Here is a 16,564-nt window from a genome sequence, read left to right on the forward strand (position 1 = left end):
CTACAGGCAGGAAGATTAGTATACCCAGCACTAGTATAGGCTTGACACTATGATTGATATGGCATTTAATATGGTTGATTCCTTTTAAAGGATTATTTTACAGCTTCACATTCTGTGTAATTTCCAAAACGCCAAACAAACAAAAACAGTAAATCAAACATTTTATGTAATCCCATAGAACTCACTCTAAAATCACAGCCAATCTTTTCATACTAAGGAAGATCACAATCTAAAACAGGGATGGCCCAATCTTTTGGCTTTCTTGGGCCACACTGGAAGAAGAATTGTCTTGGGTCACACATAAAATACACTAACACAAACAATAGCTAATGAGCTTAAAAAAAAAACAAAAAACAAAAAAAAACTCACAATATTTTAAGAAAGTTTATGAATTTGTGTTGGGCCGCATTCAAAGCTGTCCTGTGGCTTGCAGCTTGGACAAGCTTGATCTAAAACATACCCAGGTATGGCTGCAGGTTATGCTCTCTCTGATACGCTACCACATTCTCACAACTTTTAGAAGATACTTTGCCTTCATTTCTAGTGCTTTATTAAAGAAAAGTCCTAAGTTTCTCAATTCTCTAAAACATTCCCTGTGTGGAAAAATATTCATACCCTTAAGCCAAACATTTCCCCACTTTTCAGTAGACTATAATAATTTCCTAGTAGTGTTACTCTGCTTCAGATGTACAATTTATATACTTTAAAATATCACCAATAGTTTTAAAACCATGAAATACATATCTTCCCTGACATTCGCACCAAAAGCAGTGCTGTGATTATATATATATATGTATAATTGTGTGTTTGTTTGTGTATATATGTACTTAACATATATATTTAATACATTTTTGATAATTAGAAGATATAATGATGTAATTATTTTCCACTTCTAGGTGCATCTGGAGGTAAGTATGAGATCATAATACAAAAGCTGCTAAAAGCAGAAGACATTCCTGTAGTAAATCAGGCATATAGATATTCATACTAACTCTTTTTGGCATGAGGTGTGAGTGGGAGTGCAGTACACTAACTGGGAGGTATTGAAGGAGTTAATGAAATGCTTCTATTTGTGGAATTTAAACATGTAATTAAAAAGACAATGTTATAACCCTTTAAAGGAAAAAAAAAATCACCCAATCCTGCCTTTCTTATTCATCAACCATTTCCTTTTTTCTTGGGCCTTACAATCCTGGTAAGCATACATCAATTTTATATAGTCTGTATTTGATCTTATTGTTGGCTATTTTTGTTGTTATACCATTTATTTAACCAATGTCCTAGTGAGGGCCGTTTGTGAACTTTCCAGTTTTTCATGTGCATGAATAACTGGGTAGATAGAGGTGCATTTTTAAAAAAAAAAATCTTTCTTTAGGACAAAAGCCTAGAACAATATTTTAATACTATATATTAAACCTACATGAAATGGTAAAAATGCTTTCCAAAACATCATACTAAATTTATAAAGCCTCCTAAACTGCATCAGATTCATCCAAACACTGGACAATTTAATATCCACCCCTTCCCAATTAATAAATGTAAAATGATATCTCATTGTTTTAGTGAGATTTGATATTTTCCCATGTGTTATTTACTACTCTAAATAAAGCTTTAGGGACGTGATAGTATCTACTGGATGAATTACATGAGTGAAATTTTTGCTTACATTTTTGTAATATTACAATAAGTTACGTGAATTATAGCACTAGTAATCTCTTTACCTCATACATCTTTTCTTTTAGAAAAACTGTTCTTAAGAGAAAATAAAAAATTACTATTGAAAAGTTAAAGTTTCTCATCTCTTACAGCAAAGAATAATTAGATGTGTACATATTAAAATATCAGTACTTTTACAATCCCTAGATTAAACATAAATTATAAAACAAAATTAACTCCTTATAAGAAATTAAATTAAATATTTTTAAAAACAAGCATATATCATGTGTTTTCTCTGGAGTATCAATGCAGTATCTGTTAGGGGTCCTTACAAAGCTGAGGGGAATTAGATTGAAAAGTTAAGTCCAGGGTTTTATAGAGGGTAGAGATTAGGGTTTGGGAGAACATGTGCCAGTATGATGAGCTACTTTAGTTGTGGTGATCTGGGAAGGCCTGCTAGCCTTTTTTGAGGAAATTACAGCCTTGTCAATACTTTGGAAGTCAGCAGTCTTAGAATCTGCCTGTTCTACTGAAATCAGCATGGTCAATTTTTAGAGCAGATAATTTCTCTTTGTTCTCCAAACACAAACCTTATTTATTTCTTTGTTTTCAGTAAAACCTTCTCTCAGCACTACAGAGAGTTAACAGTCTATGTTCTATTTTAAAAACTGAAGTTATTTGTGTATAACTCAAAGCAAATTTTTAATCTAAAAATAGGTTTTATTTCTAAGTTAGGTTCATAGGCCAGTCCATTTATATATATTAATTTATATATAAATATTTATTAATATATTAATAAATATATTAATTCATAATATATTTGATTGTAGAATGCTTTCAATGACATAAAATCATTCTTTCAACACCCTTTTCCAGAAGGAGACTGCATTTACTGTCCTCGTTCTGAATGCGGACAAATTATGGCTCTTTCTACCCCATGGGGCTTTCTTAGCAAAGGTCCTAAAGGGTATTTCATAGGCAGAGATGGTCATCTACTTCCAAGTTTAGGTGCTGGAGAGATATCTAATGTGTTTGGAAAGGGAAATGTATCAGGTTAGTTAGAAACAATGTTAAATTAGAGAATTCAGGAGAATATATATATAAGTCAGCAAGACATAGTAGAAAAGCAATAAAGACAAGGAGAAATCTACTTAATATTTACAGTCTCATGTGAACCCGAATGCAGTTGGAGTTTGACTAAATGCAGCAGCAGGAGTAACAAGCATTGACCTTGGTTGCCTTGGGAACAAGGCCCCTTCCTCACACCAATGATCTAAAATAAGGAAAGGGGCATTTAAATAAAGTGCATAGCTATCACAGGTAGAGTAACACGTGTCTAGGGGAGTGTTCGGCATTACCTAAAGTGTGGCTGGGGTCTGTGCCTTACAGCAGTGGACAATGGGTGAGTTCATGAAGTGCCAGGTATGGATAGATAAGGAATTGACATGAGCCTGAGTGTTTGAGAACCTCTTTGGTATTGCAGAACCTATAGGCTTTCAGTGGCTTGCTCAGAGCAACATAAATATAAAAAACCAGTACCTTCCTATGCTTTCCAATAGTGTTGCTTGGAATGATCAGCACTCCTAATAAGAGCAGGAGCAGGCTGATAAAACAAGGCAAGAGAGCTCTATAAAGTTAGCATAAAAGAAAACACAGTAGCATACACAGGTGCCTAACAGAAATGACTTCTAAAATAAAATTCATTCCTTCAACAGTTCCAAATTAAAGGAAACAAAAGCTGTTGTTCCCTAGTGGGCAGAGGGTGTGGGCAATTCTTTTTAAGATGTAGATAATAGTTTGTGCATGCATTTTAAACAATATAGTACTGGAAGTTTTGCTTAGTTCCAACATTTCAAAACTTACCTCTAAAAGCACTAATATCCCCATAGTGTACCTGTAGTACAAAGTATTTACTTCCAGTCTCTCCTCCAACTCTGAATCCAACACCTAAAGATTTATAAAAAAGTTAATATATTAGAAATGAGCATCTAAAATGGAGTTAATCTCAAATTGCTGATCTATGAAATCGAGGGAAATAACATATAACATATAAAATTATATTACATGAAAACTGAAATAAAACAGACATTGACTGAGAATTTCTAATATAATCTGTCATTATAATCTCCTCAAAACTATGATGAAATTCTATTCATAGTTCCCACTTCAGAACCAGAGTAATCACTTACACTTTAGCAGGACAGTTCACTCATTTTGAAAGAAACACAACAAACAAAACAAAATCCTGTCTCTATTGATTATTTAAAAGACATACATAAACCCATTCTCCCATTTTGCTTGTATATATTCATATTTATTTTATGATCGAATATAGGAAATAGACTTCTTAGGAGCATTTAAGTGGCATTACTTTTCTTCCGCTGTGAAAAGAGGTATCTACAAAAATGGCTTTGAGGAAACTAGTTACCAACTAGATTACTAAAGTCCATTATGTCAGTGAATTTTTGGAATTCGAATATTCTTAATAGTCTTACTGTTAATAAAGCTAGCTTGCTAGTGAGCTTTAAAAAATTCACAGAGAAAATATTTACCGGCAGAAGTATACTTTTTTTTTTTTTTTCTTTTTTTACAAATCTATTTTTTACAGATCTCCTCTAGTAATGTATCTAAATCTGTCAACAAATCTATGACAGACCTCTCTGTTAAGTTTCAAACTTGTTTGGTTGCAGCTGCCTTGTATGGAGAGAATTGTGAGGCTCATTTGAAGTGCAAGAAATCAGACATCATTTAATGATGCTGGCAATGAGTAAGGGAGGAAAGAGAGGTGCATGTGTATCACAATATCATCCATGAACCAGGACAGACCTATTCTGTAACAGAACCACACATACCCTTTAATATTAAGAAATATTCGGGTAATAAAACAGAGTCTGGTAATACATTCACACATTGGAAGCTATGTACAATTTAGAGGTGCAGTCAGAAAGCCAGCTGAGGTCTGGCATCATGTTAAATACCTAGGTTCCAAGATTGTAAAAAAATCTCTGCTGAAACAGCAATTTATTTAATTCCTAGCTCTCTTGGCTCATGAAATGTGTCTGCTGTTAAGAACCAATGTGCCTTAGGTCAAAGGTGGCTTGAGGTATCTATCCTTGGTTATTTTCTAATTTTATCTAAACTGTTGTGTGGGCAAACTACTTACCAAAGAGAGGCAGAGAAAGAGTAACTACCTAAATGAAACATTTTCAATACAAAGCAGGTAATGCAAGCACTTTTACTGTGAAGCAGCAATATAGAACATTGTCATCACTGGTTAAGGACTTTGGAAAGAGAAATTAAGCAGCTGAACATACGACCACCCAAGAGGCCTCTGACATACCTTTGGGGAGCCGGGTAGGGGGAGCATTTCTTGCCCAGGCATACAGAATATTGGCTTTATCTGTACAGGTTCCTTCATCACAAAACCTGAAGAAAATAAAAAGTAGTATAAATGAAGATTTAAACAGTAAAATGCATAAATTGCTCCCCATGGTGGGAGGTGATAGGGGAACATATTTGAAACCAAAGTACATCGATATATCATCATTGTATGATATTAGCTTTAAGATCCTAATAAAGAGTAGGGCAAACAATTATTCCTGTGTGAAAAAAAAAGCCATAAAAGGGGAGACATTTTTTTGCCTGATGTGAAACAATCCTGTGAGGGAGATATATAATTTTTACCTTGATATGTTCATAAATGGAATATATTTTATGTAATCAGGTAGAAAAACAAGCATTACATAGACGGTCTGTATAAACCAAAATTAATGCCGCAGAAATATGGACTAAAAAAAAAGTCATACACATTTCCCCTTTGGCGATCACTGTTGTCAACAAATCTGCCCAAAGCAACAAACAGTGCCTGCCATCAGTAGGGTGAACAATACAAGTGTGTCCCTCTTAAAAAGTTACTTTTTTATTTTCTTTCTTTTTTTATTTTTTGAGACAGAGTTTCCCTCTTGTTGCCCAGGCTGGAGTGCAATGGCACGATCTTGGCCCACTGCAACCTCCACCTCCTGGGTTCAAGTGATTCTCCTGCCTCAGCCTCCTGAGTAGCTGGGATTACAGGTGCCCACCACCACGCCAGGCTAATTTTTTGTATTTTTAGTAGAGATGGGTAGGGTTTCACCATGTTGGCCAGCCTAGTCTTGAACTCCTGATCTCAGATGATCCACCCACCTCGGCCTCTCAAAGTGCCAGGATTACAGGTGTGAGCTACTGCACCCAGACTCTCTTAAGGATTCTTGATCTTATATATGCATGATCAAGTTTATGAATACTGGAATGCATTAATAAGTTGTATTGTGCATGATACTTAACTTTTTTTAAAGTTACTTAATCTCACCAAGCTTTAGTTTTCTCTCATGGAAAACAGGGATAATTAAACTTACATCACAGAGTTATTCTGTAAATCAAATGAGACTTTACTAACTTCAAAGTACTATTCTAGGGCAATGCATTATTTAACAAAACATTCACTTTATCTGAAGATTCACTGTTGAGAGAGAGTGTTGCAGGGTAAAAAGAGCACCCAGGCAGAAAGACAGATCTGGAGTTCAATTCTAGAACCACCCCTTAGCAGCTCTGTATCTTGGGTGTGTTTATAAGCCCTCAAAGGCCCAGTTCCTATGTGGAAACCTCTGTGATAGGGCTGCTGTGGTGATGTGTATAAGGCACTCAGTGCAGTAGCTCGGATGTTTGGTAGATCCGCATTAATAGATGGTAGTACATCTGACTCCAAGCCACACATTTTTTTTCCCATTATATCTCTTAGCTTTTTCTATTATTAAATTGGATTTAATCCAAACATTGTTAGGCTACATTTTTGTGTTGCTGTTATTTATTTGTGTTTTGAAAACTGGGACCAAAAAAGGTGAGTCAGGCGTGTAGGCAGATCTGAAAAGCTTGAAGACTCTAAAGGACAAGGACAAATACAGCTTCTTGGGATGGAGGTTGGCTCACACAGAAAAAAAATGTACACTGCCCCTGACCTGGATGGGAAACAAAGGCAGACTGTGATAGGGTCCTAAATAAGTTAGAAACTGAAGCCAGAAACACAGAAAACACCCATGTTGCACATATGAAAACCACTAGTAAGAAGTTCATTCAGACTCAGAGGCAGGGACTCTTACCATGTTTTCTGCTTCTAGCCAGAAATGAGGCTGGAGGATAGGCAATGAGTGCTGACAACTGTGTTGCCTGTCTGAAAAGGGGTGAGGAACTCAGAACCAGGAGGTCTTGATAAGGTTATGCTTAGCAAAATGATCTTGCTTCTATAAATCAGGCTGTAAAAAGAGATTGTGTAATGTGTAATATAAAAGACATCAACCAGTGGTTTCTTACTGTTCACTGTCAAACACAATACACTTATGATGACGGATCATTATCATGTAAGAATTGTACCTTGGATGAAATGTCTGTGACATCCTTATGCCAAGTGTGTTAAAAGGCTCAGGATGTTGGATGATGCCCAAAAGCAAAATTTTCCTTCCTGGCCTCAGCTATAATAAAGAAATGATATTGTCAAATGTGATGAACTTTGTATCTCACTGCTGTGAGCTACTAAAATTTAAAGATTTGGGTGGCAATTTTCATAGCTTTCAACAAAGATCATAAACACTACAAATGCCTAACACCCATGTGATGACAGTCTTAGGTTAAACAAGATAATTGTTTCCTCTGATATGGAAGTTGATTTTCAATGGATGACTAGAAAGAACCAGATTGAAATATAACAGAGAAAACTGGTTTAGTAACTTTTTCTAAGTTACACATTTGATTACGTCATTTGTTGGCTCAAAATCGTTCAAGTACTTCCCAAAATAAAATCAAAATAAGATCCAAATCTTGTAGCATAACACATAAGACCTGTCATGATCTAGACACTATCTCCAGACAATACCCCCTTTTTAGTCCTGCCAAGTTGCTTCCGGTTTCCAGTCTTCCTTATTCCCATTGCTCTCTTTGCCTGAAATATCCCATCCGAGCTCTCTGCCTGAAAAACTTGTATTCACTTTTTCCTTCAAGATTCAGTTCAAGCCTTCCTCCTCAGGGAAGTGTTCTCTGACCCCCACCCACCTTCCATTCCTTAAGTACAGCACTCCTCATCCTAAGTGTCAGCTTACTTCTCTCTCTCCACCCAGATTGTGAGGACGTCGAGTACAAGTATGTAGGATAATATCTTCATGCTGAAGTCCCGTCATGAAACAAATGTCTCGTGAAATTTACCTCTAGGTGAGTTTTCAACTTTCCATGTACAGACACTTAAAGAGCTGAATTAGCTTAAATTGTATTGCACTCTCAACTTCATGTTATAATATTTTATTTAAAAAATTAGATTAAAAATTTAAAATATAAACATCAATAAATTTGAATTATTGTTTGCCTAGTTTGTTTGTTTGCTTGTTTGTTTGTTTTAACAAATCAGCTTATATAACAACACTGCCAGCAGGCTGTAATTTAAAGCTAAATAAGCTCAGAGAGTTTAAGTAACTTCCAAAGGTCAAACAGCTAAACCATGACTCAAAGCTCTGGCTGCCACAGTCCCTTCTATCTCAATTCTTCACACTGATTTATGGCCAGCGAATGATATTATGTGGAGATAAGCTTTGATTACTACCGTCATCCTTGAACTAAGTTGAAATTTGTGCTTGCAATTCTAAAATCAAATTTGAGATGAAATAAAGTGTTCGTGACATATGTACAAAGAGACAATGATTTAATATTTTATTCTCTTATCAGGTCTGGTAAATAAGAGCTTCAAGGCAAACATTGGTTTAATTTTTAAAACCTGTTTTACAATAAAAATATATTAAACTCAAGACTGAGTAAAGAATGGCTCACTAGAGGACACCGGGACATTGAAACTAATCCTAAAACTCAGTGGAAGGACTAAGAGGAAAAACAAGAGGGTGAGAGAACTGAGTTCTATAACTGATAACATATCAGAGTGGTAAACATTTCCATTTCCCATTTTAAATGAAAATGGCATCATATTTTCTCCATGTAAAATGACCAAAAAGAGAAAGATGGTATAGTATATTTTGGCTTCCTAAAAAAGGACCTATGGAAGTAGAGGGGATTTTCACTATTCTTACTAGTAAAGAGAGCCTTAAGGCTGGGAAGCAATGTAACTCTTGATCAATGGCTGTTGTAATTTCAGGCCTCATCAACCAGGTTTCTTTTTCTTATCATTCTAGCAGCTTCTCCTAAAGGCTCCTCCAGACTAAGTCGATTAAATTGTGAAAAGGTTCACATAGCTCCCTTGTGGTTTCTTAGTATTCATAGTAAAAATGATGAGAATTAACATTTGAAAATAAAACTAGTCTGGATTCTTGGACCTTTCATATAGAACCCTTTTCACATCTAATCCACGGGGAAGCCATTCAGATGGTATGAATATTTTCTGACTGTGCCAAGCACTGAAAAGTGGTAGCTTGTCATTTTGAATTATCCAAAGACAGCATGAGTGACTGTTAAAGGGCTCTCTGGTTGTATCTGTTAAAGGCTATTTAAAAGCCAAGGTTACTCAGGGAAGATCAGAACTGATAACTCGTTTCTTCTTTTGACTAAAAAAATAATAATAGTAACAGTCGTGCCCTCAAGTTAAATCTGTATAGCCTTAAATTCCAATTTTAATGCATTACATATCTAACAGAACCACAACCAGGAAAATTGATCTAACGTTAGAAAGTTTTTTAAAGAAACACAACACAAAATCAATTGCATGAGGGGATGGTCCTTACCTTTCAAAATGCATTCAGTATGAGTCAGATATTCAAATACTATTAACTGCTCTATAAACCCATAGAATATTTTCCCAAATTCAGACAATCCTATGTGAATTTCAATGCAATGGATAGACATTAACATAGTAATTAGAAGGATACATAAGGAAAAAGCAAATTAGAATGGTGATTAAGAAATACCAGCCTGATAAATAGCATCACAGAAACTACCCACTGTTCCTTTGCTCCAATAAGGTTAGACAGGCAGTAAGTCCACAAAAGTAGAGTGTGTGTCTGTTTTGTTCATACCAAATTCTCCATGCCCAACAAAGTGCTTGGCACATAGTGAATGATTAATACATACCTTATTAATAAATGAATAAAAATAATAGCTATCCCTTCTACATGTCAGACACTACACGAAACACATTACTTATATTACCTCATCTACCCTTCATGATGGCCCAATCAAGCTGCCAATGATTAGTGACCCAATTTTATAGATGAGGAAACAGACCAATACAGCTGACATCATTTAACCAATGTTTATTACCACTACCAAGTAGCAGAGCTGAGATTTGAAACCAAGATGTTCTGATTTCACAGTTCTGGATCTGTGCTAAATACAATGCTGCATTATAATATTGCTACTCTATCTAACATAAAGTACTAGTCTTGTGAGGAAAAAATGCATTTGTTTCTGTTGCAACAGTCAAACGGGTTCCAACTATAACATTCTATTTTATTAAAGTTGACACTAGTCTACTAAGAATTGGGCAATTGCTAAGGAACTCCTGTTAAACATCTTTAATCCAAGTACCTTAATATTATTAGCTAAGGAACATAATCATTGGTGACTAGAAGTTAGAACCAGAGACCAACTGTGTTTTAAAAATTGATCCGTTACACTATCCCAATATGCATTATGATAGGAATCTATTACAATATTAAAGTGGAAAAAGAGAATGGAAGCTATTAATTTTAGCCTATCAGTAATTTATGTCTAAACACTACTACTGCACTCAATGCCACATTTTACAGCGCTTAAAACAAGAGACAGTGTAGATTTGGGAGATTCTGTTATTTTTATTTATACTGACAAGGATGTTACATATATTTAATTTTAGAAGTTTCCTATGGCAGAAAAAAACAAAGAGGGCATTGCAGAAGACACAGTGAATCCTGCTGTATATAGTGTATGGATGACAGGGGCCAGGATATGGAATAGGAGCATAAAGACAGCATATGCAAATACTGTTCTCAACCAAAGAATCATTATCACTGGGAGGGAGGCAACAAAGCTGTGGGCTTATTTGGAAAATAACATCACCTTTAAAAAACAGACATTTAAATGAGTACCCAAGCAGGTGTCTCTCATATAGGCTTCTATATACATACATATACACACACACACGTTTTATCTCCTTTTTTTTTCTCCTCATCAGCAGCTGTAACCCTGTGGAGATAGTGGCATTTAAAAAGACACAGCAGGTGGTTAATAAATAGAAACAGTTGAAAGGGATTTAAGCTAAAGCTTCATAAGATGGTAAAGCACTACTGCTTTAGCTTGAGAATGATTCCCAGTTAGAACAGCTGGAAATAGCCTCATTTAAGCAGCTGGGATTTTTTTTCATCAAAAAACATCAAACAACCTGTAGAAGCCATCTTTGGTTTGTTAAGATTAGTTGGTCCTAAGTGTCATTAGAACTAGCTTTAAAATCAAATATTAATAAGAAGAACTAAAAATAATTTTAGCTATGCATAGAAGATCACACCAAAGTATAAGACTAGATACTTAAGAAGCCCACTAGCTTTAATCATCCAATATTTTAAACACAAAATCGTGGGGTCTGCACTCCTAAATTGTTTTAAACTCTACATCCTGTGCTCAGCAGAATAAAAAATGCACTAGCCTACAATCTCATATTTAAAAAAAGAGAGTACTCCAGAATTACCCCAAATGCCAACACAATTTGCATAAACAAAATATGATTTTCAAAGACTGAAACTGTAAGTAGCCTATCACTTAATTAAAAAATTGTTAAGAGTAAAAACAGAATGAAGTAATTCATAGAATAGATGAACACAATATTTAAATTTCCAAGATATCCTCAAAATTTACTATTTAAGTAAATTTTTATACTTACCCAGTTTTCAGCACCTTCATTTCATTACTGACTAACAACTTCAAAAGAGCACCTGCTCACTTACAGCTTAGTTTAGGCTCATATTCAGCTAATAAATCTGGGGAACTTATAATTGTCATGCTTTGAATTAAGTCTATAGAGCACAAATAAAGTGCAACAAATCATGCTATTGATATGCTTGCTCTAATCTTGGTGCTATTATTTTCCTTTGGTCCCTAGATGGGGTTAGTTGTTTTCCTCCTCCAAACGCCTGGGAAAAAGGCACTGGGGTTACATCCGACAGGTACTACCGCCTTCTTTACATGGGTCAGCAGAGCTGCTTCTTTTCCATCAGCTGGTCCTTATTTGCATCCTCTAGAGGTATGTTAATTTGGAATTGAGCACTAGGCCCACTCTAACTATAAAGGGACCACCCTACAGAATATTAAAAGGTTCAAATCTATGTACGCAATTTAAATGCACATGCATATAATTAACTAGACACATTGCCAGTGTGAGTTGCTAATTTGGAATGAGTCACAAAAGGCTAGAATGTGTGCAGATGAAAAAAACTTTAAAATTAAAATGACTACATAATGAAAACCGTTTCATGCTGTGTCTACTATTTTCATGTAAACTTAATATAACTGTAAATATATTTTAATGAACAGCAGAAAGAAGCAATTACAAAGAGCAAAGGAGGGCAGCACAACAGTGAAACATCATCAGAATAGCTCTTTGCCTTCATATTTAAAATGCTGCCTGAAGACAGAGGGTGAATTATAACTTCATAATTTCAGGGGAAACATGTTTTCTATATTAAAGACACCTATTTGCCAACCTGCTCACAATGAAAATGGAACACTAAAGTGAAAACAGGAGGAAATCCTAGCTAACAAACAGAAAACAGGAAATCCGAGTTTGACATTTTGATGTTAAAACAGTTTTTTCTTCTTTCCTTGAAACAGCTTTGTATTTCCTTATAAGTTTCCCTAGAGTGTGAATGACTTCTGGTTATTTTTAAGCATCAAAAACTGTTATAGGTATCATACCCAAAATATATGTGAAAGTTTAGGAGTCTTCATTTAAAGTGCTGTCTATATCTTACAATAATTGAAGAACAGATTTGCAACTATAAAATGAGTGTGATCAATTCCATGACTCAAAAATTTTAGAAAAATAATGCAAGACTTTTGACACTAATAGATATTTGTTGTGAGTACTATAATTCAGATGACAGGATATGATGTTAAACAGCTGGAAAATATCCACCAACTATCTTCAGGGTTGAGCCTGTGAGGCACTGGGGGTGGGGAGTGGAAGATGTTTCTGTGAAGCAACTGAAAGTTCTGGCTGTGAAATATCCTGTGAGCTCTAATTCTTTAAAGTATAGATTTTGTCAAATATTGGAAGATAAATAATGTATACTATCTTTAAATAAGAATATAAGTCCTGTGGCTGGGCGTGGTGGCTAATGCCTATAATCCCATCACTTTGGGAGGCCAAGGTGGGTGGATCACTTGAGGTCAGGGGCTCAAGACCAGCCTGGCCAACATGGCAAAACTCCATCTCTACTAAATACAAACATTAGCTGGGCATGGTGGCACATGCCTGTAGTCTCAATTACTGAGGAGGCTGAGGCAGGAGAATTGCTTGAACCCAGGAGGTGGAGGTTGCAGTTAGCTGAGATCGCACCACTGCACTAGAACCTGGGTGACTGAGCGAGACTCTGTCTCAAAAAAAAAAAAAGAATATAAAATATGTATTTTATATATAATATATTATATATAAATATACATATAAATATATTTATATATGTGTAAAAGAATATATATTAAAAAGGCCTGATTGTGGAAGTCAGAGTCATTAGAACAGTTTTACTTAATGTATGTCTTCTAGTTCACACATTGAAAAGATCCTACTTTTAAATGTTAGGCTTAAACACTTTGGGCTTGGTTAAAAGATACTGAATAACAGCACCAATTGTCCTTGTTTTATGATTATAAATTCAATTATAACAAACCTACAAATTAAGTGGGACTATGGGATACAAGGCAAATATTTTAAAATCCATTTAAAATGATATGGGTATAGTGTTATTAAGAATTGTAATTACTCAATGATGCAACTGACTGGCAAAACATGGTAAGCTGCTTGCTTGAGGTGAGTCAAGCAGTGCACACACTTCCAACTCTTAGAAATAATGCCTTTCCAATCAGACTCATCATTTGCATGCAATTTATATTCATAGAATTACGGAATTTTAGAGCATAGAGAGGTTTTATAAATGGCCTAGTATAAGTCTTTTGCTGAAATGAAGACAAGAACTCCATTCCAGATGGGCTGAATAATCCACCCAGGGAATCCAGCAAGTTAGTTTACTGCTCTTTCATTCTACTATGTTGACTTTCAAGTAATAATTTTAGCAAAATAATATATGTAACAATTACTCTACTCAAAATTTGTTTTCACTTTCATTTATATTTTTCTTTGAAACTTCTCATTCCCCAATGTGGAAGATTTTTGGTCAATATATCTTATAGATTTAATTTCAAAATAGTTTATTTAAGAATATTAATAAATATTTTAAAGGCCAAAATGAGGTGTTTGTTGTATTCCCTTAACATGAGAATAATGAGCTATGCTTGGCTCATTTTAGATAATTTTTCCTAATAATTAGAATTGGAATAGCATTTAAGGGTCGTTTTATTTTCTCACTCATTCCCTTAAACCAAGGTGCAGCAAAAGCAGACTTTAAATCCTTCTAGCTATTTTCAATGAGTCTAATTCAAAGGTAAATATTGGTAATTTCAGAAGAAATAGTTTTAAAGCATAAAAACCAAAGGATGTGATTTACTGAATAAGATTCAGGAAAAGCTGTCACAGAATAATCTTTTAATCCCAGAATTTTATTTACAAAAATTTACTGAAGAGCATAAACGGGAATGTTGATATTGAAGGGTATTAACTGTGATTTGCTGACTCCGTTTTTACATAAACCCAGTCACGTAAGTTGGGTTCCTATGTGATATGTTCCTTTCATCAAATAACTTAAGCCTATTAACAAATGCTTTGATGGTACTTGGTCCATGGAGATTTCCACTAATTGCCCTGTGCTTTTAACAGTTCCAAATTCACATTATATTGTTATTATAAAAATGACAAGAGAGCAGTTGCTACTTGACTCGCATCAGGCTAATGAATATTAGGATGCACACAGAAAAGTCCATCACTCTACATGATTATGTAGGGACAGGACCTCAAAACAGATTCCTCAATGCAAAGCAAAGCACACCAGTCATTTCGGACTATTAAATGTGTAACAATGATTCTGGGTCTACTTGAAAAATAAGAAGCTTAAAACATGTGGCTATTTTCTGAGTTTGGTGATCTTCAAGAATGCCAAAGAACATTAATTAAAAATTAATATCAGAGTATCAATAATCTAAATTTTCAGACTTTCTTTATAAGCCTTATGCACCTGGACATACTACTGTATAACAATATACATATATTTAATGTATTATATTAATATAATATACATATATTTAATCTAAGATGTTTTATTTTAGATTCAAGGGGAACATGTTAGTTACATGGTATATTGTGTAATGCTGGAGTTTGGGCATATTGAACCCATCACTCAAATAGTTAACGTAGTATCCAATTGGTAGTTTTTCAACTCTTGCTCCCTTCTCTCCCAGCCCCTTTTGGGGTCCTAGTTTCTACTGTTTCCAACTTTATGTCCATGAGACATATATTTATTAAGTCAGTGACAAAGGCTGATAGATATGCTCCATAGCAGACCAAATAACTGTGATAAACCATGATAACCACGTGATGCCAATGAACAAAGTTCTTTCTCTTAAAATGTTCTGCCTATTTATTAACCAGTTGTAAAATACTTGCACAGATACACTTTGCACCTGTAAAACACATTTTCTACACCCTTCTATACTGTAAACCCATTATCCTTACCAGTAACTTCCAGTGGATGAAGGCATATTGCATCCAAAAAGTAACATATGATGGACAGTATCCATGCTGGCTCGAGGCTTGAAGTCAACTGTTATGAGAAAATAATACAGGTATGTGAATATAAGTCACACTTCAGTGCACCAAAGTCACAAAATACATATTTGAATAGTTCAAATACCTGTATAACAAAGATGTTTTGATGCTCTTGTGATCAAATGCCCTGTTTGTATAAATTATCTTATTAAAGATAAGCATGATTCGATAATATGATTAGAAGAATAAAAAGGAAAAATAATAGGCTGAATATCACACCCACATACACACACACACACACACACACATTTTTTAAATGGAAGACCTCTTTTAAAGTAGTGAGGGCATTATATGGGTATTAAATGAAATCTGCAGCTTATGTATTCACAATATATTTCCTTTCAGACTTCAGTAGAGTGCTGAGTATCATAAAACACTGCACAACATTGTAGTGAAACAGAATCCACAGTGAGTGGTCAAAATATGAACACAAAAATTCATAACACAAATTTATGACCATCTTAGAATAACAACAGTACTATAGTCACTGGGATGTATATGAAGAAGCAATTTACCAGGAAAGAAAAAGAAAAGTAGAAAAAGTATCTTTACAAAAATACAAAAGACATAAAATTACTGTCCTGAATAAGCATGGTATACTTGTTAAAAGATATCAGAAGTTATACAATGACATTTCTCGTTTTCTCCCAATAATAGCTGTTGAAAGACATTAAAATAAACAAATGCATAATTGAAAGAGAAAAAATTAAAAATAAATTATATTATTAACTATGAACTCCCTTTCCTAGTGTGGGTTTGGCTCATCCCTTTTCATCCTCATCAAAATGCTGTCCAGTATGCAGTAGCAGTTTATGAGTCACCTTTGCACATAAAATGCTAAATAGCTCCAAACTGATCTTAAATCTCAGGTGTGTGCAAAAATGCATCTTTCAGCTATTTTGGTCTGTTTGATAAAATTAAGAAAACACAACTTATTGCTAGAACGTGTATGTGAGACATCAGTACTTATAAAACAAAACA

At 34.6% G+C, this 16,564-nt stretch overlaps 1 protein-coding gene across 17 annotated transcripts in view; it reads right to left on the reverse strand.

Moving 5' to 3' along the window:
* Positions 1-16,564, reverse strand: part of PAM (peptidylglycine alpha-amidating monooxygenase) — a 286,853-nt gene that overhangs the window by 108,202 nt on the left and 162,087 nt on the right. For all 17 annotated transcript variants that reach the window (XM_030927005.1, XM_030927006.1, XM_010372124.2 and 14 more), the window contains 3 exons: positions 15,491-15,578; positions 4,997-5,082; positions 3,520-3,603 (listed from right to left, as the gene is read on the reverse strand). In XM_030927005.1, the coding sequence (XP_030782865.1) occupies positions 3,520-3,603; positions 4,997-5,082; positions 15,491-15,578 (258 nt within the window). The remainder of the gene's footprint in view (positions 1-3,519; positions 3,604-4,996; positions 5,083-15,490; positions 15,579-16,564) is intronic.

The sequence above is a fragment of the Rhinopithecus roxellana genome, chromosome 3 (assembly GCF_007565055.1).
Source record: "Rhinopithecus roxellana isolate Shanxi Qingling chromosome 3, ASM756505v1, whole genome shotgun sequence".
Lineage (NCBI taxonomy): Eukaryota > Metazoa > Chordata > Mammalia > Primates > Cercopithecidae > Rhinopithecus > Rhinopithecus roxellana.